This window comes from Castor canadensis, chromosome 2 (assembly GCF_047511655.1).
Source record: "Castor canadensis chromosome 2, mCasCan1.hap1v2, whole genome shotgun sequence".
Lineage (NCBI taxonomy): Eukaryota > Metazoa > Chordata > Mammalia > Rodentia > Castoridae > Castor > Castor canadensis.
The window spans coordinates 81,694,168-81,721,832 of NC_133387.1; the positions used below are offsets into that span (position 1 = coordinate 81,694,168).

Here is a 27,665-nt window from a genome sequence, read left to right on the forward strand (position 1 = left end):
TTTACCACACACACACACACACACACACACACACACACACACACACACACACACAAATCTGAGAAGACCTTATGTCAAGCACCTGCTTTGAGGTGTCTACTAGACCTTTAGGTTTTGTTCTTGGTGGTAAGCCATAACCTAACATGTGACTGTTTAGCTGTACCTCTCTCTTCCCCCACCCCACTAACATCACAAATAGTAATTGGGGAGGGGAAGCTATGCCAGGCATTTGGCTGTTCTAGTTTACAAAGAAATCTAATATCCCTTTGGTAGGTAAAAGAGAAGCAAGACTAAAGACAGAATATAAGAGAAATTTGTTCTATTGTTTGTAATTTATATTGTTATATCTACATAGGAATATAATATGAATGTGTACATATCAGTTAGTTCTACCTAAACCTTAAAATGAACAATTATTATAAGCAAGCATAATCTCACAAGGAGTGTTGGGTGAGCATTTTATTAAAGTCCACATCAAGAAGAGCAGTTTTAGACTTGGCTGTACCTCACATGCACACCAGATGGTTTGTGAGTGAACCTAACATATTTTTTAAAAATCACTTTTCCTGAGCACAGTAAGTGGTGGTCAAGATGTATAGACTACCTAAAAATTACACAGGCTTTTCCATCCTTGGAAAAATAGGCAAAAGAATCTAGCTAGTCCCAAAGCCACTACCTTCCAGAACCATACCCAGGCTGGACTCAAGGGTGTGCCTGTGTTCTGTGATATCTCACCTGGATAGTTTTTGTCCCTGACTTCAAAATCACAGCCTAGAATAAAAATATTTGTTTCAAATAAACTTTTCAAGTAAAGTAGTGTGTAGTCCATAAGACAGAGTTAAGACACAGTTGAACTTACAAAACGGGTTTTATTATTGTTTTTGTTATTCACTTTTATGAGTGGCACAATTAAGTGTGAGAAGAACTGTCATTATAACCTAGTAGCAAGCATGTAGGATGAAATTTAGAGTCCTTACCTGCTGGGTTAGTTTCTTGGGCTGCCAAACCAAAGCATCACAGACTGGGCAGCTTAATCAACAGACATTGAATTTTCCACAGTTCTGGAGGCTGCAAGTCTGAGATCAAAGTGACAGCAGACCTCATTTCATGAGTCCTCTGTCCCTGACTTGCAGATGGCCAGACTCTCCCTGTAGTCTGCATGTGAGTTTCCTTCTGTGTTTCCCCTTGTAATCGCCTGTTCTTACAAGGACACCAGTCTTGTTGGTCATATGACCACATTACACTTTAATTACACCTCTTTAAAGAATCTGGCTGCAAATACAGTCACATTGCGACATACTGGGGGACTTGGCCTTCAATGTAAGAGTTTTAGAGGGGACACAATTCATTGGTAGGGGATACCTACCAATGCTCAGTATTTACCATTGTAATGAAAACCTAATAATATGAACCACTGAACTGGCATAGACCTTTCTGCAACAGAAATTTCAGAGGATACCTACATTGCCATTCCCTTCCTTATTTGACTTCATCTTCTGTATTTCTGTAACTGTGATCATTTCAATCCTTTTTCTTTGTTAGAAATTGTTACATACCTTTAGATGTGATGTTGTAGTCACTATATCAAGAGCTTTTCTCTCCAAAGCTGCAGAGCCATGTGAGGAGCAGCACTCCTGCCTCTCTCCCAGCACCAGCCACCACACTCTACCCCGTGAGTGAGCTTTGAGTGTAGGAGGAGCAAATTTGTGAATCACAAAACTGCAAAGCAAAGATTGATGGCAGTGGCAGTGTGTGTGTTTGACAGCTCCCAGATTTAAGATAACTAAAATGTTAGGAATGTGCAGAGTGCCTTAGCAATGAGTACTAGCCCTCTTGTAAGTCCCTTTGAGTCCATATGCTAATGAGTAGACGTTTGAGGACAGGAAGTTTCCATCAGAAACAATGAAATGGGTGATCAAGTACATTTCTGTCTCTCAGATTTTATGCTTTATTAAACTATTCCAGGTTTCAACTATAACAAAGAAAAGTGTTAGGCAATTCCATCTCAGAAGTGATGGTGGGTGTTTGAAGGTTTGTGTATTGGGAGGAAATTTTGGTTTTCAAAGACATCCCATGGGAATTTGGAACATTTAATGTTCAATTCTATTTTGGCTTTTTTGTTTTCATTTTCTGGTGTGATAAAGAAAAATTCAAACCATGTTTCACTTGAGTCTTCAACACTTTTGAATATAGGGAAATGTTCTGATACTATCATTCAAGTAACAAGAATCATAAGCCATACTGTCTTTCAGAATGTCCACTTGGTAGCCAAGTGGCTGGGAACCTTGGAGAAACTCCTTGAAAAATTCAGCCAAGGAAGCCACAGAGATTACAGGGTGTTCCTGAGTGCCAAGTCTGCACCTACACCGAGTGAACACATCATCCCTCAAGGGCTCCTGGAGAATGCCATTAAGATCACTAACGAACCCCCCACAGGGATGCTGGCCAACTTGCATGCTGCCCTGTACAACTTTGATCCGGTAAGAAAGCAGAAGCAGCCAGATCAGTAAGGTCAGAGTCTTCTCAAGAAGACTGTGAGGACTGTCATCAACTCACACATCTCATCTAGAGAGATGGAGTGGGATTTTGTGTGTGTGTGTGTGTGTGTGTGTGTGTGTGTGTGTGTGTGTGTGTGTGTGTGTCTGTCTGTCTTCAAAGAAATGCCAGCTGGGTGGAGTAGGATTGTGTGTGTGTGTGTGTCTGTCTGTCTGTCTTCAAAGAAATGCCAGCTGGGTGCCAGTATCATGCCTATAATCCTAGCTACTTGGGAGGCTGAGATAAGGGGAATCACATTTCAAGGCCAGCCCAGGCAAATGGTTCTTGAGACCCTATCTCCATAATAACCAGAGCAAAGTGGGCCAGATGTGTGATTCAAGTGATAGAGCATTTGCTTTGCAAGTGCAAAGCCCTGAGTTCAAACTCCAGTCCCACCAAAAAAAAAAAAAAATTGCCCCTGTCATTCCCTATTCTAATGATGAACTATATTCAAGTTTCACAATAAACTTAAGAACATTATAGAGTAAGCAAGCCAGGTAGCTTCTGAGGAGCCTACTCCTGGAAGATGTATGATGAGTGAACTAGTACTTAACCATAGAAAGAGGGTGAAGAAGCCTTTGTTATTCTTGTTTATGCTGATGGGCTGTCATCTGGTTACACACATGATACCTTCTTATTTATGTTTTCATTTCCTTCCAAAATGAAACAAGTAAGTTAATACCTATACAAATTACTGATAGCCAATTGCCATTGTTCTCTTCACCCAAATGATCATATCTATCAGATCATAGCCAAGTCTTCTGTTTCCTTTGTTGCTATTATTCTGAGTTCCTGTTCCTTCTTCTAATTTCTCTGAAATCCTTGGTAAATAGCACTCTTTTTAAGATAGTAAAATGACCTTACGGAAGACATACATTTGGTGATAAAAGTAGAAATGTTGCCTTTCTCTATGAAGCAAACGAACATGTTTAACTTTTTCTCTATTATCTTTTGGATCAATACACAAACCAACAGGGGGAATTATAGCAGTTGACTACCTCAAGCAAAAGAGTGTTGAAGAATGGAGTTAATTACTTAAATACTCAAGCAATCTATAGCCTGTGTGTACAGAAGACCATATAAACTAGTAGGAACTCAAAAAAAACTCATTAAATCTTTTAAATATTTCCAATATGCCATTTTAATGCTCTGGGGCAGACATATATTTGTCTTTTTTTTTTTTGTCAACTCTCAATTTATAAATTTTGGCCATTTATAAATCTTCAAGATTTTTCCAAAAGAAATACAATAGAAGAATCTGACCTACTTATAATTCATCTATTCCTCTAAAACAGCTGTCTTTACATGAAAGTAAGCACCTCATAAGCATGTTTCTACCCAATTATCCCTCAACTCTTTCAGTGAGGACCCCTGATAAAACTTAAGACACTATTTCCCAGAAAATAGGCTGCATACAATGATAGAGACTCACAGATTACCTCCAAGTCTATGTATGAATTCCCTCGTTAGAAACACCTGTTTTAAACCGGGTTACTTGGGAGGCAGAGATCAAGAGGATTATGGATAGAGGCCACTGCAGCAAAAAACTTAGCAAGACCTCATCTCAGTTAATAAGCCAGGTATGGTGACATGTGCCTGTGATCTCTGCCATATCACAGGGGAGACCCCCTGGTTAGGAGGATTACTGTCTGTGGCCAGCCCCAGGCAAAAATGCAAATACTTATCCAAAAAATAACTAAAGCAAAAAGGGCTGGGAATGTGGCTCAAATGGTAGAGTACCTGCGTAGCAAGTGCAATGCCCAAGTTCAAACCTCAGTACCACCAAAAAAAAAGATAAAGAACACCTGCTCTAGTCTGTTTATTGGTATCAGTTCTTTTAGCTGCTGTCTGAAAAAACACACATATTAATTGAAGGATATATTTACTGGAGACACTTTAAGAACTGTAAGGAGGAATATTTTTTTCTAGTGGAAAGGATCTTTTAAGTATTAAGACTAAATTGACTATAAGTAGCAAAAGCAAAGATAATCAGTGATTCACTAAACTCCTCCATAAATCTACTGTAGCCAGAATGAGCCAAACAAGTAAAAACATTAAAGAAAGTAAAAAATTTGAAGTCTTTTATAAGTGCTGACTTACGCTAAAAAAAATGCAGTTTTTCCTCAGCTTATGTCATGAAAGGACATTTTTCTGTGCTCGCTGGCTATCTGTGCATCAGTTTCCAGCACCCTTTAGAAGTTAGAATTAGAGTTGGCTATTTTTTCCCCAATGGTACTGGGGTTCCCGCTCAGGGATGAGGTGCTGTATCACTTGAGTCATACCTCCAGCTGTTTTTGCTCTGGTTAGTTTGGAGACAGGCAGCCTGGACTGTGATCTTCCTATTTTAAGTTTCCCACTGTTGTTGGGATGACAGGTACAGCCACTACACCCAGCTTTTTTCCCTTGAGTTGGAATCTCACAAACACTTTTTGCCCAGATTGGCCTCTAACCATGATCCTTCCAGCATCAGCCTCCTGCATAGCTTGGCATGGCAGGCACACCAGCTAGATTTGGCTAGTTTTGAAAGATGTTCTTATAACTGTGGTTTAAACAAGGTTAAAAAAATATATGTTCCTGTCACATGAGAATTCCAGAAGCACCACAAAGTTGTCATCAAGCTGGCTCTTTATCCCTCACCATCATACCATTTTTTTTTTTAAATATGGGGTCATCATGGTCCCAGTCAGCTCTGAGAGTTGCAGTCTGGGTATCCATGCTCCCAACAGAAGGATGAAAGAAGGAACAAAGAAGATGACAAAGGGAACATGTTTGCTTTCTTTTAAAGATGCTTCCTAACATTAATACAGCAGTCCCACCTTATCTAGGAGTATATGTTCCAAGACACCCAGTAGAGGCCTGAAATCAATATACAAATTCTGTATATTCATACTATCCTTTTTCCCCCCACAAACCTATCATAAGATTTCATTTATAAATTTGGCACAGTAAGAGATTAACAACAAAGATTAATAACAACAGGCAATAATACAAAAATGATAATACTGTACTTTAACAAGTTATTTAAAATTCAAGAACTGTTTATTTCTGGCATTTTCCATACAGTATTTTTGTACTATGGTTGACCACCAGTAACTGGAGATGAAGAAAATGAAACCTCAAAAAATGGGGAAGTGCTGAAAACAAGACATACTTCTTCATTCACCTCACTGGTCAAACTTCATCACATTACCTGACATCTGTATTTTTCATCTTGACTCTCAAATTAGAATTTACCTCCAAACATTTTCATTAATGTTCAAAATGAACAAAGTTGTTCCGTGTCAATGCTTTATTCCCCCAAACACTCCAGAAGATTTATGTAAATCTGGCCATTAAGTGGCCAAGAGCCATTGCTTGTGGTATGCTGCTAACCCACATCTTTCAGCTCAATTTTGTTTGCCTCTTAAAGACGCCATAAAGGAATACCGCTTGGGCTCTTTTCATTCCCCCCCAAGCCATGTTTTTCTTAGAATAAGAAGACAGATTTTTTTTTTCTGTGAAATTTGCAGGCAGAAACAATAATGGGTAATTGTGTATTGGAGACCATGTGCAGGTCATATTATGCACGTGCGTGTGGCTACCTGTTCTCTGTTCTCAATGCTATTTGTAGATTTTCCAATATTGAGTTGCTCATCGTTGGTTTATAAAAACATTATCAGCATGAAATATGGAATGGTAAGTAGGCTAACAGTTTTTGTTAGAAAAATCTGGTTCATATTTTCTTTCTTCAGCACTTATATTGTCAGAGCACAGTGAAATGGGCATGGGCTCTTTTTTTCTTTGAAAATAAAGCCAAGTTACTTATGTGTTACAACAGATTGTATTAATGTATTTAGTTTTTGTAGTACCTTGGCCTTTATGTGACGTAATTCAAGTAGTTGTTAAGTGTCTCCTTGGATAATTCTGATGTAAAATTTCAAATGTAAAATAATTGGGTTTCCTAGAAATATCATACATTTAACGGTAATTTCTTTGTACATCCTTCAAAGTAAATTCCGATGGTATGATTTCTCTTCTTCCACAGCTTGCCTTTTATTTAATATTTAGTTATGAAAAAGTTATTTTTTAATGATTTTACATTTCCAAACTCCATATATTGGCCTAGTGATCTGGAGTGACCTGGTAGTTTTGTTGGATCTGTACTACATACAGCCTGGCCAATTCTAGAACTGGATCTAGAACAAGCCCTGGATTCTGCTGAACACACTACAGACCCAGAGCGCTCCTGAAGATGGCCTACAACAAACCTAGCCTTTGTGTAGTACCGAAAGTCTCCTTAGTGACTAGACCCAGACTCTTCCTCCCAAAGGTCCTAAGTATCCTTAGTTCATGGCCCATATTGGATCCATTTTAAATGAACTTGCTGTGGTTTGACCATTTTTAAGGAGTGCACAGAATAGACCAGGTTTGGGCCTCTTCATCCCCTAGCACCAGTGGAAGGAATCATTGTCCTGGACTTATCTTGTTTGCCACATGGAACTGCTAAATTGAAATAAATAAAGCACTTTAAAGCCATAGATCAGACAGCTGTTTTCTACTTTTTTATTTTACAGTGTTGGGATTATTAATTATGGCATCATATCAGGATTTGACATTCCCCAAGTTTTCAAAAGAACTTCACAGATCTAGGCCACAGGGCACATGTTTTCCAATCTTTTCCTTATTTCACTCAGTCACCCCAACGTGAGTTTTACTCTTTGTTCATTGGAAGATGTGTCCTAGAAATTGTATGAGTTAAGGTATAGGCTAAATTTCTCTAATAAAGAAAATCAAACTACTGAGATTCAACTAAGATAGCAGTTTATGCTCTCACACATATCCAGCAGGTCTTCCCATGAGCTCATTCACACACCGAAGCTGATGGGTGTCTCCTCTAACCAAGCTCAAGGCTTCCAGGGTTATCCAAGCCTCAGCATTCTAGCCCACAGAAAAGAGAAAAGAATGATAACCAGCACAAGTCATTTCCTTTTAAGTAAATAGCTTGGAAGTTATACACATCACTTCCCAAATTCTGTGGGCAAAAACTTCATCAGATGGCACCTCAGGCTTCAAGGGAGGCTGGAAAACTGTCATTTGGAGGGTGACAGTGTGCAAATGATCTGTTATCATGGAAGCAGAGGAGAAAGTGGTTAAGCAGTTGTGGTTAAGCATGCTGCTAGTGATGTCACTAACACTGTCACCTTTTGTTTTACAGGGGAAAATGGTATCAAGCAGTATTAACATAAGCAAATTTTCTAGTGATCTTAGAAACAAAGAAAAACAAAGGCTGGGGATGTACCTTAGTGGCAGAATACTTACCTAGCATGTATGACGTGCCGGGTTCGATCCTCAGAACCAGCAAATTTTTTAAAAATGTACTAGCTGGGCATGGTGGTACATACCTATAATTCCAGCACTTGGGAAGCTGAGACAGGAGGATCATAAATTAGAGGCTGGCCTAGGCTATATGGCAAGATAGTGTCTCAAACAAAATGAAACAAACAAAAAATACAAAATAAAAGGATTCTTCTTCTATCCTCAGACTGGCAAATGCCAAATAGTCTCTTCTTTGTACTATCCTGGATGAGTAGCTGTGCATAAAACTATAGTTACCTCTGCGGTCTATTTCCCCCAAATCTTTCACAAGATTGTTGAGAATTCAGACCCTTGCAAACCGTACTGATGGATAATGATGTGCTTCTTTTCTTCTCTTTCAGGATACACCTGAGATGTGCTCCAAGGAGCAGGAGTTTAAAAGCATCCTCTTTTCTCTGTGCTACTTCCATGCTTGTGTTGCTGGGAGACTGAGATTTGGCCCCCAGGGCTGGAGCCGAAGCTATCCTTTCAATTCTGGAGACCTTACCATCTGTGCCAGCGTCCTGTACAACTACTTAGAGGCCAACCCTAGCGTAAGTGTGAGCAATCAGATGACCCTTTCCAAAGAGTGTACCGAATCTGTCAGTCTTTGGTACTATCAAAATGAACCATAATTTCTCTGTTGAAGCTATTACTGAAATAGCTGACACTATGCACACATCTTCTGCCAAGTGTGAAAATAAACCGGATCAAAGGTTTTTCCAGCAGTGGATGGTCGAACTTTGTAAGATAGGTCAAACCAGCTCTACATCGGCAGCTTAGTGCAGAGCTAAGCACTAAGCTTTTTTCAGCTTAGAGCAGAAAAAAAAAAAAATGAAAAAATGTCCTTCATTATGTTAACAAAAACAGTGGTTTACATGTGCATATATGCCAGATTCATTAGGCAGGTAATGAAGCATTTACACAAATGTAATTACATACAGCAATTCTGACAGTTCATAACACTGCATTAATAATCACTACAATTAGTTCTGATGATGGAAGCAATTTACAGTGCGTCACATGTATAAATAATGGTGCATTTCCTGCATATGTCATTATTATGTATTAAGGGTGCCACCTTGTTTTGACTTTCTCAGTAACGTTCCCCTTGAAGTTAAAGATAGATGAATGATTTTATTTCGCAGCTAGAAAGTGTGCTACAGATGGGAATGCGAGTGTCTCATCAAGAACAGTTGTGGAAACTCTTACAAACTGAATGATGGGCTTCCAAAGAGGAAGACCCATTCCATTCCTCAGTTTTGTGCTTAATCCTTGCAGGGGGAAACTTTTTCCATATTAAACTGGTTAAGATTTGTCAAACCAACTAAATGTCAGGCTCTAGGCCACATTTTCTAGAAAGGGCCTTTACAACCACAGATCAATGTTTCTAAGGAAATGTGGTTGCTTGGTGTTCTTTTGGTAACCATTATTCTAGTTTTTTTTGTCTCTCCTCAAGCTTCAGTGGGGATTTCACTTTTGTAGGATATGCAAATGTGGCATAAAGCAGGGTGTGTCCTCCAAAACAAGTGGCTTTAATATGGTTTTTGATGATCAATATTCCCTATCTATATACTTTTTCAATTTATGAAATTTAAAAAGTCTGAGCCAGGTACCAGTGGCTCACACCTGTAATCTTAGTTACTCAGGAGGCAGAGATGGAAGCCAGCCCAGACAAAGAGTTCACAAAATCCTATCTGGAAAATACCCAATATTAAAAAGGGGCTGGTGGAGTGGCTCAAATAGTAGAGTGCCTGCCTAGCCAGCGTGAAAACCCTGAGTTCAAACCCTAGTACTGAAAAAAAAAAAAAGTAAGTCTGTACACTTTGGACATATTTTAGTCAATCTAGTAAGTGCTTTTGTGTTGATCTCAGCACATTTTGTTTAAACTGATGTATGTAAAGTTATAGTTCTAAATAATAAAAAAAAAAAAGAAATGGACTGTTTTAACACTTATATTCAAGTCCTGCATAACTGTCCCATGAGGTGAGCCCAGGAAATACTGTCCCATTTTGGCTGAATCCTGAACACAACTGAAGTAGAAATGAGGAGGGAAAAAAGGAAATGACATGTGTGTTTATCTCCTGTTCTCACATCCTAAGTCACAGCAATACCAGTTAAATTGTGCTGTGTCCAACTTCTTTTCCCAGTGGGTTCCAGGTCCGTTACCAACCTAGTGTTTTTAACAGAATTCCTATCTCTCAGGTGCCACACATCACAAATGAGTTATCAAGATGGGGAAATTAAGTGAAAATGTGCACATAGTTTGGTTGTACAAAGTGCTCTTTTCAAGAAAATGTATGTCAAAGGCAAAGCTTAGGAGAAAGAGAATCAATTATTGAAAGGTACAGACTACTAGCTGATTATAATCTGGAAGGAGATACATATTGGATACTGAAAAGTAGAAGGAGTGTTAACTCATGTAATCAGAAGGGGAAACAGGAAGCTCCTGTTTCCCATCCATTTCAGCTATATGGAAGGTGGCTGGTAGAGTGACTTGGAGTGACTGAGAGCATGGTACAGTCTAGTCACTTCTATTTCTCATTCACATATTTGAGGTTCATTTATTCAAATAAACTTGTATCAAGTACACTGGAATAGCTGAAGCAATTTTACTTGTTCTGTTCTGTCACATCATGCAACGAGTGAAGGCTATAATTACGTTTTTACTTGAACTGTTGGGAGGCAATAGACTGCCCCCAAGGGTATAAAGGTTCCTGTCTAGAAAGGCTTCATCACAAACTGGCATGTTTTGCAAACCCAGAGGAAGTTAAAGGGTAGCAAAAAGAGGTTTCAAACTCTGCTCAGTCAACTAAAAAGGAGATAGAGTGATTTCTTGAATAAAACATGGTACAGTTATTAGTTACGGTTCTTACAACAGTCATTTGACTAGGCAAGCCATAAGCTGGACCTTTGAGTCAACTGTGGCAAGGGGGTTTTGTTTGCCCAAACTTTTGGAAAGTGTTAGAATTTGAAATATACCCCAAATTCAAATTGCCTGGCGTTTTTTTCTTCTTCCAAGTCACAGCATAAAAACAGGTAGAAATTAGGTAATAAAAATAGGTAACACTTCAAAGGCCCTGAGAACCAATGATTTCTGGGTAATATTTTGAATGTCTAAACTTTCCCCACATAACCTGATCTAGGAATGATTCCATTTTCTTTAAAGTCTGCAATAAAGAGGGCAGTGTTGGTGAATTTTCATAGAAAGTATTAGAACACACTAAAAATAACTCTCCCAAGCTGTTCTACAAAGAAACTTCTTACACAATGTCCACACCTCTTTTAAATACCCCTATTGACAAGAGCTTTGGGGGTATTGTTGGGGGGCATGTGCCAGGCAGATACTCTGGACCCATAAGTGAAATTTGCATGAATTTTTCCCCAGGTCCCATGGGAAGACCTCCGTTATCTGTTTGGTGAGATCATGTATGGTGGCCATATCACAGATCCCTGGGATCGCAAACTGTGCCGGGTGTATTTAGAAGAATTCATGAATCCATCTCTGGTGAGACATTTTTAAATTAATTCTTCTGAGGAGAAAATTCTGGTAAGAATGTTTTAAAAGATAATTCTTAAATGTTATTGAAGTTTCTAGGCTCTTTATGAATGTATTCTGGTCTATCTTCATGGAATTTTGGTAATTTGTTAGAAATACAGAATCTCAGGCCCCTCCCAAGATAAAATTTGCCTTTCACAAGACTCCTCAGATGATTTGTGTGCATGCACAGGGTACCAAGGTTAAGTGGCTCACAGCCACTGACTCCTTACACATCTGTGATAACTCTGTGAGCGACGCAGAACTGACAGTTACTCCATTGGACAGACTGAAACAGTAAGGCATGGTGACTGACCCCAGGCCACTCAGTGAGTAGGGGCAAGAGCTTTAGTCAGAATGTAAGTGTTGTGATTTCATTCCAGGGTTCATTCCACCATAGCAATTTTCTTTTTTGTTTGTTGGTCCCATTGCCTCGGGGCCTCTGGCAGCATAGTACATCATGGGTGAGTGCATGGTGGAGTAGGCATGTCTACTTCATGGCAGCCAGGGAGGGGCCAGGGTCCCAATAGCTCATGCCCCCCGTGACCTCCCCCCTCCCACTAGGCCCCACCTCTTAATGATTCCACCACCTTGCACAGCACTACAGGCTGGTGACCAGTCCTTAAACACATGAGCCCTTAGGGGACACTTCCAAACCATAGCAGCAGTCTACAACATATCATTTCTTTTCCCAGCTGGGAAAGATGCTAACTATGTTGCTATAGTTTAGAGGGTTTAGTTTTTATTTTGTCTTTACAATTAGAGCAATCTTATTTCTCTGAAAACTTCATCTCAGAGAAGCATTGTATAGATTTGATCACCTTCCTCTAGTCCATTTTGAGAAGTAAAATAATCAGCATTCGAAGACATAATGTATCATAGTCTAATGTAGAAAACTGGGCACAGATTACCTTTTACTTCTTTGACTAACACAGCACAATTTGTGCTACGTGACCGTCATGTAGGTGTGTCTTTTTACTTGAGTTTCCTGGTTTTCCTCAGTACTAATGAGCAGGATTCCACGTGTCAGAAAGACACTTCCAATTGAACACAATTGGAAGTCACTCAGAAGAGGTCTGGGAGCAAGTTACCATGGAAACAGGAAAGATAAACAGCACCAGCAGCAACCTTTCCAGAGGCTGATTTCTCCCAGTGGGGGTGTAGGTCAAGGGGCAGAGGAGGACGCTCATGCGTCTCATCCCCTCACTGGCTCTGGCCTGTGGCTAAGGGGAGAATGACTGGTGCCAAGTAAGACAGTCCATTAACCTTCACAAGTCTAAGCTCCAATAAAATAACTGTGAAATAAATATAGGTGATGAAACCTGAGGGGTCTCACTGGTGTAAGCCCTTTAGAAACGTAGGTACGCGACCTTCTATACAGATCTGGTGAGATTTTCAGTATTAAAATGCTTCATTTGCAAGCTGGCATCCTCGCAGGACAGTGCTACGTTCTCATCTCACCAAGGGAAAATTAGCAGACTTACTGCCTCCATGTCAGAGGCTGCACACTCACTTATCTTGTTCTCATGTAAATGCCCCTGCTCAGCTGTTTATGTCACCAGCAACATGATCTAACACTTCAGCATCTGCAGGGTGTCTTTGTGCCCCTTCTTGTATCAGTCAACATATTTGTAAATTATCTTTGGATGCATTGGGACATGATCAAAAAGCAATTCCACTAGTGTGTTGGGTTTAAAGTTTTGCTCTTATCAAAAGAGCTGGACTGCTTGTAGTGATACTTTGCTGTGAAGAAGAGGGACAAGCTTCCTACTGGATAAATGAGTTTGCACTCAGAAGAGTTCTCCAATGGCAATGGGCCTTAAAGGGTCGTTGGACAAAGTTAAAGATAAAACATTTTCTCATCTTATGTATATACTCAGCAGTGCTAACAAGTGATAAATTCCTTTTGGAAAATAAGGCTATCAGGTCACCTGAAAGTTACCACATTGTACAAACTATTTTTGTGATACAGAGTACTAATTAAAGAGCCCAGGCTTAAAGTTAAAAAAAAAGAAAAAAAAAACCCACAACAAAAACAAACGCTGTAGTGCAATAGCTTGGTCTAATTCCAGATACTTGGGACACAAAGATCAGGAAGATCAAAGTTCAAGGGCAGCCCAGGCACAAAGTTGGTGAGAACTCATCTCAACTAATAAGCTGAGTGCAGTTGTGCCTGTGATTACAGCTATGCAAGAGGCATAAACAGGAGGACTGGGGTCCAGGCTGGCCTGTGGCAAAAACATGGAACCCCATCTGAAAAATAGCTAAAAAAGCAAAAAGGGTTGGGGGCATGATTCAAGTGGTGAAGTACTTGCCCAGCAAGTGCGAGACCCTGAGTTCAAACTCCAGTACTATTTAAAAAAAGAAAGAAAAGGACTTGGGTTCTTTGTGTTTGCTGTGTGATCTGACCTATTGCTGAGCTTTACTGTAAGAATGACCAACTCATGCACATGCCATCAGGCAGACTGATGACCATAATAGAAAGTTAGAACAATATGCTTACTAGATGGGAAATATTTTCTAATGTATTTCACACTTGATTGTACTTTGCTTCCTTTGTGATATCGGAAACCATTTATTAAAAACTTGTGCCGTGTCAGGGGTCACTACCACATACTTCAAGTGTGCAGTCCTGCCAAGCAGGTATTATTTCATTAATTATGAAAATAACTTGGGTTAACAAAGATACAACTGGTAAGCAGCAGAATCAAGATTTGAACTTGTAGTAGGACTCCAAAGGCCAGTCTTGTTCTGCACCACACTGCACTGTGGACATGCACAATCCAGAGATTGGGGCTCTAGTTCTGGTTCTGCTACCAACTTCCTGTCTAGGTTTGTGCCCGTAATCCCTGTGCCTTAGTTTGTAAAATAAAAGTGTTGTCTATAACAAGTCACCAGTGTACTTGGAAGTTCTTAAGACAACATGACAAGGTAAGCCAATGTTGAGTAATTTCTGAAAATACCAACAGCTCTTTGGGTCCCTGGCTTTTTTGACCCACAGAGCCATGGGCAAATGCACCTGCTTGTATCCACAATAAACCGGGAGCTTCTTGTCACACCAAGACAGTGGAGGGGCGAAGAGAGGTGAGGTATTTGTTATGTGCCAGAAAAGTCAGTGTGAAGACAACAACAACCCATACAGTGGGAAGGATGTTGGTTTAAGCAGTGTAGCAACTGTGCCCATCAGCTTGCTTGCCTGATTCCTGCAGGAAACTCTACAGCCTTGATTTTTTTCATGATGTAGAGGTTTGATCTGCCTAAGCAGGATTCAATTGTTATTTTTTTAAGTTGTACTGATAAAATTTGCACACCATAATTGTACAATTTAAACTTTTAAAGTACATTCACAGTAGTGGCTTTAGAATCTGTGTTCATTAGTCACTGTGCCCTCTGTCCCTTCCCCCCCCACACACACACACACAATACTTCCTATTTCCCTGGCCTTGGCAACCACTGCTCTCCTTTGTCTCTATAGATTTACCCATTCTGGACATTTTATGTTAATGGAATAATTCAACACTTAGCAGTCTGTGTCTGATGCACTTCACTTAATATGTTTTCCAAGGTCATCCACGTTGCAGCATGTATCAGAATTTCATTCCTTTTCATAGCCCAAGAATCTTCCATTGTTTTAGATACATCACATTTTGTTTTCCACTCACCACTGGAAATGTGGGTTGTTTCTGGATTTGAGCTACTATGAAACTATGTTACTATGAAGTTTTATGTACGAATTTAATGTGGTTTGATGTTTTCACTTCTTTTGGGAATGTACCTCGGTGTGGAATTGCAGGGTGAAATGGTGACTCTATACAACAACACTGTTTTCCAGAGTTGTTTCACCATTTTACATTCCCACTGGCAATGCATGAAGGTTGTTTTCTCCACATTCTTACCAATACCACTACTGTCCACAATTTTTATTCTGACCATCCTGATGGGACTAAAGTGGTTCAAGTACCACTTGATCTGCAGATTCCTGAAGACTAATGATTTGAGCATCTTTTCAAGTGCTCACTGCCATTTGTCTTCTTTGGAGAGATGTCCATTTAGAGTGGGTAATTCTTTTGAGGCATTAGAACACCTTCTCAAACTACCCTCTCCCACTGTGGGGAGAACTATATAGTCAGGTCCCATCAGAAAGGTTTTCATAAGAGCCCTTTGGTGGGAAGATTGTCAGAATCAGGATTCACAGAGATCCTTGTGTGCTGAAATCTTCAGTTATCTTAAAATAAAAGGGGAACCCAAATCTCTGTTTCAAACTTTCATTGTTTGACATCAAAGTAGGAATTTACAGAAGACATTTCTCAGGCTTTGTTTTTCCTTCCAGAAAATCAAGATGTACTTAAAATAACCATGTCTGCCCTTAGGGCATAGGGAAGCCATAAATTAACATTTGTAAAACCCTGCTCTGTGTCTAGCTTTTTGCAGATGTTATTGAATTTTGTCACTACTATTTGGTTGCAATTATGAGTACCTCTGCTGATGAAAGGATTGCAACAAACATGACCGTCTTTTTTTTTGGGTGGGGGGGGGCACTAGAGTTTGAACTTAAGGGTTTGTACTTCATAGGCAGGCACTCTACTGCATAAACCTAACCTCCAGCCCAAGACTATCATTTCTTAAGGCTACCTAACAACTATGATGGGAACTGAACCAGGTTTTGTTGGCTCTAAGCCTGGAACTCTTTTGAGTTTGCAGTTTCCCTTTGCGTTGTCCATCGCATGACACACAGAAGGCACTCTTCACCTGTTTGTAAACAGACTGCCTAGTTTCTTCCCAAAAAGTACAGGCCATTTATAGTCCTGCCAGCATTACTCAGTATGCACTAAGCCACCCAGTCCCAGTGGCATTTTAACACTGCCAAGTGATTCCAATTTTGGTTCATTTTTTTCCCTTGAAATTGTCCTTTGAAGGGCAAATTAACTGCAGCTTTTGAAAGTTGTCTCAGATATGTACTGAGCACTAACAGAAAAGACCAAGATCTTGTTTGCAGAGAACAAAGTTCTACTTGGATGTGTTTATTTTAATTTTGGGGTTTGCTATTCATATTTTTATTTTGGCTAATTTATCTGTCAGAGAATAATGGTGAGTTTAATTCTCCTTACAGTGTTTTGGTTGTTGTTGTTGGTGTGTGTGTGTGTGTGTGTGTGTGTGTGTGTGTACTGGGGTTTTGAACTTAGAGCTTCACATTTGCTAGGCAGGCGCTCTATTGTTTGAACCATGTCCCCAGCCCTTTTTACTCTGGTTATCTTTGAGATGGGGTCTTGCTTTTTTGACCAGGCCAGCCTGGACCACATGCTTTTATTTTACATTTCCCAGTGTAGCTAGAATGACAGGCACACACCACCACCCCCTGCTTTTTTCTGTTGAGATGGGGTCTAGTTACCTTTTTCTGCCCAGGCTGGCCACAAACTATGATCCTCCTAATGTCAGCCTCCCAAGTAGACAGGATGACAGGTGTGAGCCACCAGCATCCCTGGCTTCCTATACAGTTTTGTTTTACTCATGTGTCCCCATTAAAGAAGCAGGTTTTCATAAAAGCCCAAGGGGGAAGGTTGTCAGAATCAGGATTCATAGTGGTGAAATCTTTACAGTTGTCTTAAAGTAAAAGGGGAAGACAAGTGTCTATATGAACCAAACCTTTCTTTTCAAACTTTAGTTGTTTGACACCAAAGGAGGGCATTTAACTTCAATGTTGGTCACTCTTTATACATAAATATGAAATCAAAATGTAAATAAATAAATAGAACCAAGCCCAGGGGCATCGGTGGTGGGATATTCTCACTTGTTCCTTTCTGTATTCATTGGGTCAAGTTTTCTGTTTCTATAAGGTAACTTGGAAATCCTTCTGCTACAAAATAAGTGTAGAAATATTGATTCAAATATTAAAAATGGCTGGGCACCTGTGACTTTGCTTGCAATCCTAGCTACTTGGGAGGTAGAGAACAGGAGGATCTCAGTTCAAAACCAACCCAAAGCAAATAGTTTGCAAGACCAGATCCTGGAAAATACCCAACCCTAAATCAGGCTGGAAGAGGGGCTCAAGTGTGAGTTCCTGAGTTCAAACCCCAGTACTGGGGGGAAAAAAATTTTAAATGCTCTTGGGATTCATGGTCAGCAGCTGAGCACCTTTGTTAGGGTCAAAAGCTCTGTAGGCAATCCAGGATTGCAGGTATGAGATGGAGGAACAAACACTCATGAACACACTGTGTGGAAAATCACAGTGATTTGTTCCCTTTACTCTGAGTTCCAGAAGAATTACATCCTATGAAGCGTTTATACTTCTGAGGTTTGCTGTGATATACTGGGTGATCAGTACATAGTATTGAGTGAATTAATGAAAACTCACTGCCTCCAGGTAATAGCAGAAGAGATATGGTACAACATATGCAGTAATGGACCAATCTCACTTTCAGAAAAGCACTTTGAAAACCTAGGCAGAAAACAGCTATCAGGTGCTAAGTCAAAAAATAGCCTTCCCCTATACATTTTAGTATATGTACAGACAAAACTTATGGCATAAAAGACTGGGAAAATTAAAACAGAGGTGTTAATGACCTCACAGAGCAACTGGAGAAAGATCTGAGATCATACTGTTAACTAGAACACTATTCAACAGAGATTGACTCTGTTTATGGCTGAACAGAGATTCAGGTCCATAAATTCTTTGGTTGCATTTTGAAGCTCTACCTTCTAACTTTAGAGGATATGGTATTGCTATACACATGGACTTTGTTCTAAGTGTCCCTTCGTATGAAGTAACGACTCCCTCCCCTCGGGCCTTAATGAAGGGGATGGTATGATAAAGAATGTATTTCTCCTACCTCTCATGCACCAGGCAACTGAGTACTGACCCATTGTCTATTGATCTTGAGACAGACTTTGCCCTGAGTAGCCCAAGGTCCTAGGGAGGTAGCCTTCATTTGACTCAGTATATATAGCTACATCAACACATATTTTTCATTAGCAGCACACACAATTATGTTTACAAAACGTGTGTATCATACACAAGTTTTAAAGCATCACTGCAGAAAGTGTGGCACACTAATAATGTTAGTCAAATTTTTGTTGCTGTGACAAAATACAAGAGGAAATAAAGAAGAAAAGCTTTGTTTTGTCTCAGTTTCAGAGGTTTTAAGACCATGGTCTGGACTGCTTCTGTGCCATGGTGAGACAGATAAATCCTAGAGGAAGGGCATGGTGGGAGAAAGCTGACTTCATGGCAGCCAGGAAGCAAAGAGGGAGAAAACAAAGGGCCAGAGACCAAGATACCCCTCTAAAGACAAACACTCAGTGACTACCTTCCTCCAGCTAGACCACCTCCTGAAATTTCCAGCACCTCCCCAAATAGCACCACCAATGACTGAAGCATGTAACAGTGACCAATGGACAGGGATGGCACAGCACTCTCTTTGCTGTGCATGCATCATGTTATCCCAAGCACACTGCAAACTAATTCTGGTCTGGGACAGGATTCACCTGTGTTCTGTGGAATCCTCCGTAGAGGTCAGCTTGGAGCCAGACAGAGAGCAGAATGACTGCGAAGCATTTAGAGGGATCCTGCTACCTAACTAGCATTGTGTTGAAACTTTCTTGCCAGAATGTTCAGTGTTTGGGAAGCAGAAATGATTCCTACCTCGCTTCAGAATAACTGTTTCTTTCTTTACGGTTGAAGCTTGAAGATGATCTCATGCTAGCACCAGGATTTGCAGCTCCCCCCTACCTAGATTATTCTGGCTACCACCAGTACATAGAGGAGATGCTGCCACCAGAAAGCCCAGCTCTGTACGGCCTGCACCCCAATTCTGAAATAGAATTCCTGACGGTGACGTCTAACACTCTCTTCAGAACTTTGCTGGAGATGCAGCCCAGGAATGCAGACAGCAGTGAGGAACTGGGGCAGTTCACAGATGAAAAGGTAAAAGGTTTTTTTCTTTTAAACTGAGGCATAATCTATACACACTGACATGTACTAATCTTAAGCGTGCAACTCAATGAAATTTTACCTATCTAAAACCACACAGGTCAAAATACAGAACATTTTCCTTTTTTTTGCGGTACTGGAACTTGAACTCGGCCCACACCTTGAGCCACTCCACCAGCACCCCCCCCCCTTTCTTTTGGGTGAAGGTTTCTCCAAGATAGGGTCTTTTGAACTATTTGCCCAGGCTGTTTTCAGACCATGGTCCTCCTGATCTCTGCCTCCTGAATAGCTAGGATTACAGGTGTGAGCCACCAACACCGGGCTCAGGACATTTTCAGCAGTCCAGGACAGTCATGCCTCTTACTAATCAATGATGTTCCTCCCCACTCCCCAACAATAATCGATGTGCTTGATACCATCATCACATTAGTGCTGCTTACTTTTGAACTTCACATGCATGGAATCATAGTGTTTACCCTTTATGTTAGGCTCCTTTGACTCCACAGTTCATTTGGGAAATTCATCCACATTGTTCATGGACCAGTGGTTCATTTTTGTTTACTATTCTATATGAATATGCAATTCTTATCATGTTATGAATATTACATCCAGGAACATCCTCATAATCCTTTAACAGATGAATGTTAACTCCTAAAGGTATCTGCTCATAGCACTCATTTCTCCATGCCCAGAAGTGGGACTGCTATAAGACAGGGTATGGTTAATTTTAATACTACTCTCAATTTCCTCAAGTGGTTGTACCAGTTAAACTCTCACTGGCAATATGACTTGCCAGTTGCTCTGCCTCCTTCAGATTGTGTTAGGTTTTAACTGTGCATTCCTCTTCTGGAGAATAAAACGCACGTGTTTTCACATGCCTATGGATGTCAGATGTACTCGCAGGTAAAGTGCTTTTTGCTGGATTTTTGAGTTTCCAGTCTTTCTTAAGGATCTGTAAGAATTCTTTATTCTGTACGTGTATTTCTGGTCAGACAAATGAGTCCCAAGTATCTTCTTCAACTCAATGACTAACCTTTTGTTTTTGGCTTTGTTATGTCATAATCATGTTTTCAGAAATTAGCATTATTTTGAAGATGTTTTTATTACCCTCAAATGATGGGAATGATGTGACTTTTTTACTAAAATCTTGTTTCTCATTAATTTAAAACCTGAGTAGCCTATTTCCCAGAATAAACTAGCCTTTATTTAACTCAAAAGTTTTTAATCAGGATTTGACTGACAAGAATTCAGGTTGTTCAAATGAACTTGCTAACCATCAGATTTAATCATAGTGAAGTCCCAGGAACTGGCCAAATTATTTCTTGAACTAACTCATCCATTTGGAAAACAGCTATAGTGCTAATAGAAGTACAGAGAACAGATGCAGTGACTCACACCTTTAATTCCAGCTACTCAGGAAGCAGAGATTGGGGAGGATCAAGGTTCAAGGCCAGCCTGGGCAGAAAGTTTGTGAGACCCACACTAGTGGTATATGTCTGTAATCCTAATGCAGGGAGGCCAGCCCCAGGCAAAAACACAAGACTCTGTAAGAAAAATAACTAAAGCAAAAAAAAGGCTGGCAGTATAAAGTGGTAGAATGCCTCCCTAGCAAGCTCAAGACCCTGAGCTCATACCCCTGTACTACCAAAAAAAGAAAAAAAGAGGTAGCTGGCAGATAGGAGTCTGGTTTTTGACCTTTTGTCTTTACAAGGAAGCTGGTCATTAAACCAAGAAAATGCACAACATACAAAGATGCTTCACCACCTCAAGATTGCAGCAAAGGCCACAGGTTCTTACTCTATGCTACTTAATCTGCAAGAGCTCCGAGTGGTGTCAGAAGCTGTTTCACAGATAAGCTAAGGTGACTCGTCCAGACTAGACTAGCCAGCTAGAAAGGGCCACCAAGGAAAACAAATTCTGGCTGATTCCAAAGCTGTTTGTTACCTAACTACTACACTGTCTACTGCTGCTGTAAATGAGTTGTAAGATTTCAGGACAAATTACCAGAATGCTACAATTTGCAAGCATGACATTAGGATCACTAGAAGTAGTAATCTGAGATGTCAAGGAAAGAGGGAAAGCTGCCTGAGGATGAAGACAATGATTTTGCTATTTGAGGTTCAGACTGGCCTCAACCTTGAGTTCTTTCTACCTCAGCCTCTTAGAGAGCTTGAGTTATAGCTGTGCACCAGCCACACATGGCACAGGCAGTGTTTTCCAATCATTTGTCCTTTCTAGGTGTTTACTTGTTTCCCCCAGTTCAGCGAAGAGTATGAATAGAATACGCATATTTGAGTATCATGTGCTCTATCACATCTTCAATGTATAAATCTTTCATTTCTTCAGGGCAACAATTATAACAGAGACTACCTAAATTGCTCCAGGAACTTTAGGGCACACTGGATGAGAAGGCAGCACTGGCTACCAGAACTAGTTCATACAAAAGGCCTCTTTGATTCATGTTGCTTTTCAGATGATTTTTAAAATTATATAGTACCAAAATGATGGAGTTCTGCCTATTCTGGTCACTTATTTATATACAAATGATATATAGTTGATGATGACTGTACATCCCTGAGAGCCAACAGTGAATAAACTTCACATAACAGTAGCCTTCTCCCTGACTACACTGGGAGGTGCTGGCAGGTAACACCTCAAGCAGCAAGCAGTACTGCTTTGAGACTTCCTGGGAGTAGTAGGTATCTTTAAATGCATTCACAAATGTTTGGGACTTACAAGATATATTCTGGGATTTCAAAAATTATGTTATATACAGTCACTATGAACACAACTGAAATAAATCATTAATGCACACAAATACTGATCTAAGGTTAAAAATGTCTTGGATGACATTTTGGAGAAACTTCCAGAAGAGTTCAACATGGCAGAGATAATGCAAAAAACCTCAAACAGAAGCCCCTATGTTGTGGTTTGCTTCCAAGAATGTGAAAGGATGAATATTCTCATTCGGGAAATTCGTGTGTCACTTCAACAACTAGACCTCAGTTTGAAGGTAAGTTTAAAGTAGGGACCAGAGTGGGCTTCCCACCACTGGAAGATACTATGTGGCCCTTTTCTCCATTCAAGGGGGAGATGACCTTATCTCCTGATGTGGAAGCGATGCAGTCCGTGTTGAGTCACGACAGAGTTCCAGACACTTGGAGCAAACTGGCTTACCCATCTACTTACGGCCTAGCACAGTGGTAAGCTACCATCCTGTTGCTTCCCACCATCTGACCATGATCAGCAGGGCAAGGACAGCACAGTGTTCTCCACTATGCCTTGTAAGAACCCCAGTGACTGTGCTTTGTGGCTATACTCAACCCATAACTGGGCAAACTCAACCACCAATTTTATTTGAGTTTCCTTGGTATGTTGCTTCAAATGCAAAAATCAGTTCAATGTCAGAGCAAAACTCAAATGTTGCCTCTCGCCTTTTAGGTATTTGTCCTTGGGAAAAATACCAAATATTTCTGTCTCAGTTTTTCATTTGAAAAAATGTACATAAGAGAATTCCTTCACTGTGTTATCACAATTTAAATGGTCATGAAGGCATCTATACCCTTCATTTTCTAAGCCAATGAATACCAATGCCATCTTATAGATGATTTGAAAAGTTTGTATTATGGTACAGAGAAAATTAAACTGCCTTTACATAGAGGCATGACCGCAAAGATGTGCCCCACAGCCAGGGACAGGAATTCAAGTGGCTGAAGGCTAGTGTTATCCCCAACTGCACTGGGGTCTTGGTAGACAATTCAAAATGTGCCACGAGGCTTTCCTTATTCCTGACCTTTTGGTGAAATTCTTTATCCCTGCTTCTTCGAATCCTTCTTCCATCAATCAGAACCCCAAATAACAGTGAATCAGAACTGTCCACTAGGCACCCAAGTTTTGGCTGTTGGGATGGACATGACACAGGGGGGAGAGGACAGTGTGTGACTCTCACAGATGGCAACAAATAGCCACCACAGGGAAGTAAGCAGAACCACAAGGTTCCTACCGTTAGAAAGATGCAAAATATATACCCAGATATGAAGAATTTAATTGCATTTTATGGTTAATAACCATAGTTTTCAAATCTAATTTTGTGCTCGCTAATTTATTTTTCTTGTTTTTCCCAACCTTTTCTAACTTGTCAGTTTAGTAGTTCTCTTTGAACAGAAAGTTCTCAGACTCACACTGCCCCTCACACTGGAGGTCCACTCTTGCCCCATCCCCTTCCTGCCCTTTTTACCAACTTCTAAACTTCAAGGTTTCATGTGTTTCCAGATTTTACCAGAGGCTATTAGGTTTTTGTTGTTGTTGCTGTTGGGTTTTTTTTTCTTCACAAAGTGCAACAGCAACTTGGCTATAAGAAGTAATGTGGGGTACACTTGCCATGCAGCTGAGCCCGCAATGTCCATCACCCTCCCTGGGACATTTCAGCCTTGGTCCTCTCTAAAAACTGCCTATACCCCTGGCTGCCCAGTAACAGTATGTGTTGCAAGCATGCGCTCTGGCACTGCACTTTGACCCCCAGGCACCACATGCAGTGGGGGCTCAGAGGCTCAGTGCTCCTTACCCTCTTTCAGCCAGCTTCCTCATAGCCAGTACTACATGGGTAGAACTGTCTACCTTTCAAGTAATTATTACATGTCAGAAGAATACTGTCACCCCATTCCCTCTTGTCTGTCGCCTTCCTCAAACAGTCCTTTGCTGTGTCCTCATGTATCTTGTACCTCAGTGTGGCACTTTGTCAACACAATTCATATGGAGATCTCCTCTGTATACAGTCACCACACAGCAGAAGGAGCTAAATAAAACAGCTGAGTAGTTTTCCATTTTCCCTAGTGTTTCCTGCCCCTAATGTTAACAGCTATATAATCTCAACAGGAAATGAGCTAGTCCTTAAAAAGGTCAAGGTCCTGCAATCATCATTGGCAGTAGCAACCACCCCATCCATTCCTTCCCCAGAATCTTATTAGATAGAAGACCTGTATTTTACTAAACAGGAAGTTTACTTCTCATTAACCAGGTTTAATGATCTCCTCTTGCGCTGCCGAGAACTTGACACTTGGACACAAGACCTTGCCCTCCCAGCTGTCGTGTGGCTTTCTGGCTTCTTCAACCCTCAGTCCTTCTTAACTGGTAAGGTTGGGGGCAGGGCAGCCCAAATGCTGACAAGACAGCACACCTGGTGTTAAGTCCCACCCTACTCAAGCAGTGGCCACTACAGAGAGGGAGCAGAAGGGAAGGGGACCAGCTATGAGGTGGGGCCTGGTGCATGCTAGTGAAGGGCCATGTGGTCTGTCACAAGTTCTGCCATAGAGGTCCAAGAACCACAGATGATGCAAATGGCTGCAGCTGTTCCAGTATTCTGACCTACACTGAGCTATCCTGCAGGCCTGTTTGCCAAGCCCTGCTCTAGAGCCCAGGAACCAAATATACCTTATGGCACTAAAGAATACCAGGCTTACAGATGCCTCCTGGGAACATACATACAGCTTGTTGATCCTCTTCAATTGTTGTTCCTTCTCCTCCCAAAGCAATCATGCAGACCATGGCTCGAAAAAATGAGTGGCCGCTGGATAGAATGTGCTTGACTGTTGATGTTACCAAAAAAATGAAAGAAGACTATGGCCATCCCCCAAGGGAAGGTGCATATCTCCATGGGCTCCTCATGGAAGGTGAGACACCCTAGAGAGCATGCTGAACCTTTCCCTATGCAGGCTCAAGTTGGCATTTGTTGTTTCTCAGGATCTACTCGTTGATTCAATAACCATATACTAGCGGTTCTCTTATTTCCTCCTTTTAAGCAATTTAGATGCCAAGATGTATTCACTGTGAACTAGATTTTGAGGCACTTGGGGTGATAGCTATTACTTAAACTTCACACATAACAAGACCTGTACTAAATTTACATTATTTTGCTTTTCACTATAATGAAGATTTGTTCTTGTCAGTAAATTTGAACAGGTTCTGCCTGGAGGAGTGGGGGTAGGGGGAGGTGGCCCAAACAATGCATACACATGTGAGTAAATGTAACTGTCAGACCTCTCCAAGGCTTTATTCTCCAAGCCTTTACGGTGCCTTCGCATGTTGTATGAGAAGGGTTCAGAGTATGCAAGATATTCCAAAACTGTTTGACCGTGCATCTATTCTATGCACGACATCTAGTCTTTGAAAAGGCATTTTCCTTTTTCACTTTAAAGCAAGCACTACAGTTCAAATATTTAAGAGGCTGGGTAGGTGGTGACCTGAACTTGTTCTAAGAAAGTGTGACTTGGAGATTTCTTATATTGTATTTGGCTCCCTTTTAAAAACAAGTGTATCTGAATTCATAAACCTGGGTAACCATTATGGATGGAAGCAATAACCCACGCCTAGTAGAAGCAAGTTAACTTCCCTCTCCAACCTTAGTTATGGTCAAAATGTAAGTGACATGTAAAAACATAACAAAACAGGAATGTTTATTGCATCAAATTAAAACACCAGTACCAACATGCTAGCCATCGCAAGTATTGTTTTTGCCCTAGGTGCCAGATGGGATGCCCAGGCAGGAACCATCGTTGAAGCACGCCTCAAGGAGCTGAGGCCCATAATGCCCGTCATCTTTGCCAAAGCCATACCCATGGACAGACAAGAAACCAAACACACCTATGAGTGCCCTGTGTACAAAACCAAAATGAGAGGCCCCACCTATGTCTGGACCTTCAGGCTGAAGAGCAAAGAGAAGACAGCTAAATGGGTGCTGGCAGGTGTGGCTCTGGTGTTAGAAGCATAAGATGGCCTTTGTGCTGGGACTTACATTCCTCTACTAAAAGGTATATAACATATGACAGCTTATGTAACTTTTTAGCAATTTACACATGCATTTTTAAAGGCCAACCTTAACAGCTGAGAGTAGCAAATACAGAAAAAATACTAGAAACCTGGCCAGCATTTGTATTCACGGATTTTAGCTCCTCCCTCCCACCCCCAAAATGCCATACAGTGTCGTAAATATTTACATTCTTAAAAGCAACACTGCTGGGAGGGTCAGTTCTTATAGACATTAAACACCACAATCTTTTTTTAAATTAAAAAATTCTTTCCAAACATAGAAGCAGCAGGCACTATGGGGCTTCCAGTATCTGTAATGTGACAGTCCACTTTTGTTAAATTTAAATAAAACCCTAGTAACTCTCACATTTTGTGGTTAATTGCACTTTGTAATTTAGGGAAACACACTTCAACATGATCACTCAATCTTTTTACCTGAACTCTCACTCCACCCCATTTAAATTGTGCTTTTGAATCATCGACAGATACTTACAACAATGCAGGTCTATGAATAGATGTAGATAGATTCCTCTGCTATTTTCCTGAGAAATCTTTTTAAGCATATAAACTATTTTTTAAAAAAATAGTATTTAAAAACAATAAATCTCCAAAAAACTTCCATATCAAAACACAACTATAAGGTATATAGCTTGGCGTACTCTGGTAGTTGGCTGGTTCTTTCTTCTCTCAATTGTCTTCTACCAGCTGCTTTTGTAAGCTGGGGAAAAGATGAGAAGCGCTGGGTAAGTAGTTAATGAGATAGAGGCAAACACAAAGCAGCATTCTCTAGGCTAAGGAGGCAGTATAAACCGGATCTCCCGATGCGATTTCCACTTCAGAATGCTTTGCACAAGTGACCTGTGGGGCCTACGATTCTGTATCTTCATCTCAGGTGCACAATGCCCAGCCTCCCTCATTAGGGTGATAGCTACAGGTAGCTCTGCTCTGCAGTTCCCCCCTAAGCCTGCTTCTCTCTTCCTTCCATTTCTGTTTACACGCTTAGGGGAAATTTTGGTCCAGGGAAGAAATTTCCTAACAGGGAAATATCAGGCCTGCACTTCTCCAATGTAAATAAGACACCGAATAGCTTGGCACTCAAGGTGGGGCTATGAATCAGCCAAGAAGTGAAGCAAGTACTCCCTGCCTAGAGCATGTCCCATGCTGGAACCCAGCTCTCACTTTTAAGTTGCTAGGGACTTACCTCTCCAGATACTCTTTAACATTGTCATAGCCGTAAAACTTGGCCAGATGAATGAGGATTCCTGTGGCACACCGGCCATCACGCCTCCGACAGTAACTACAATTGCAGATCCCACGGCAGGGAGGACACATCCAATCCTAAACCAAAGGTAAAACCTTCCCATTATCTATGGGCCCAGCTCAAATCTGGCCTCTAGTCTTTAATCACACAGAGAAACAAGAAGAAATGTCTTCTGTAGACATAATCATCAGCTGCTAAGACATTACAGACACCGCGAAGAACATTAAGCCAAGAGCAGTCCTCTGTGTGACAGCACACAAAGGAGG

The 27,665-nt window shown here is 40.7% G+C and overlaps 2 protein-coding genes across 4 annotated transcripts in view; one reads left to right on the forward strand and one right to left on the reverse strand.

The window, feature by feature from the left end:
- Dnah11 (dynein axonemal heavy chain 11) overlaps positions 1-26,100 on the forward strand; it is a 302,556-nt gene extending 276,456 nt beyond the window's left edge. Inside the window, 9 exon segments of the mRNA XM_074065140.1 lie at positions 2,253-2,480; positions 8,232-8,423; positions 11,258-11,377; positions 19,086-19,328; positions 22,165-22,347; positions 22,422-22,537; positions 24,352-24,464; positions 24,863-25,003; positions 25,853-26,100. Of these exon segments, the coding sequence (XP_073921241.1) occupies positions 2,253-2,480; positions 8,232-8,423; positions 11,258-11,377; positions 19,086-19,328; positions 22,165-22,347; positions 22,422-22,537; positions 24,352-24,464; positions 24,863-25,003; positions 25,853-26,100 (1,584 nt within the window).
- Cdca7l (cell division cycle associated 7 like) overlaps positions 25,770-27,665 on the reverse strand; it is a 34,779-nt gene continuing 32,883 nt past the window's right edge. For all 3 annotated transcript variants that reach the window (XM_020186836.2, XM_074065139.1, XM_020186834.2), the window contains 2 exons: positions 27,340-27,476; positions 25,770-26,856 (listed from right to left, as the gene is read on the reverse strand). In XM_020186836.2, coding sequence (XP_020042425.1) covers positions 26,826-26,856; positions 27,340-27,476 — 168 coding nt within the window. In that variant the 3' untranslated portion in view covers positions 25,770-26,825. The remainder of the gene's footprint in view (positions 26,857-27,339; positions 27,477-27,665) is intronic.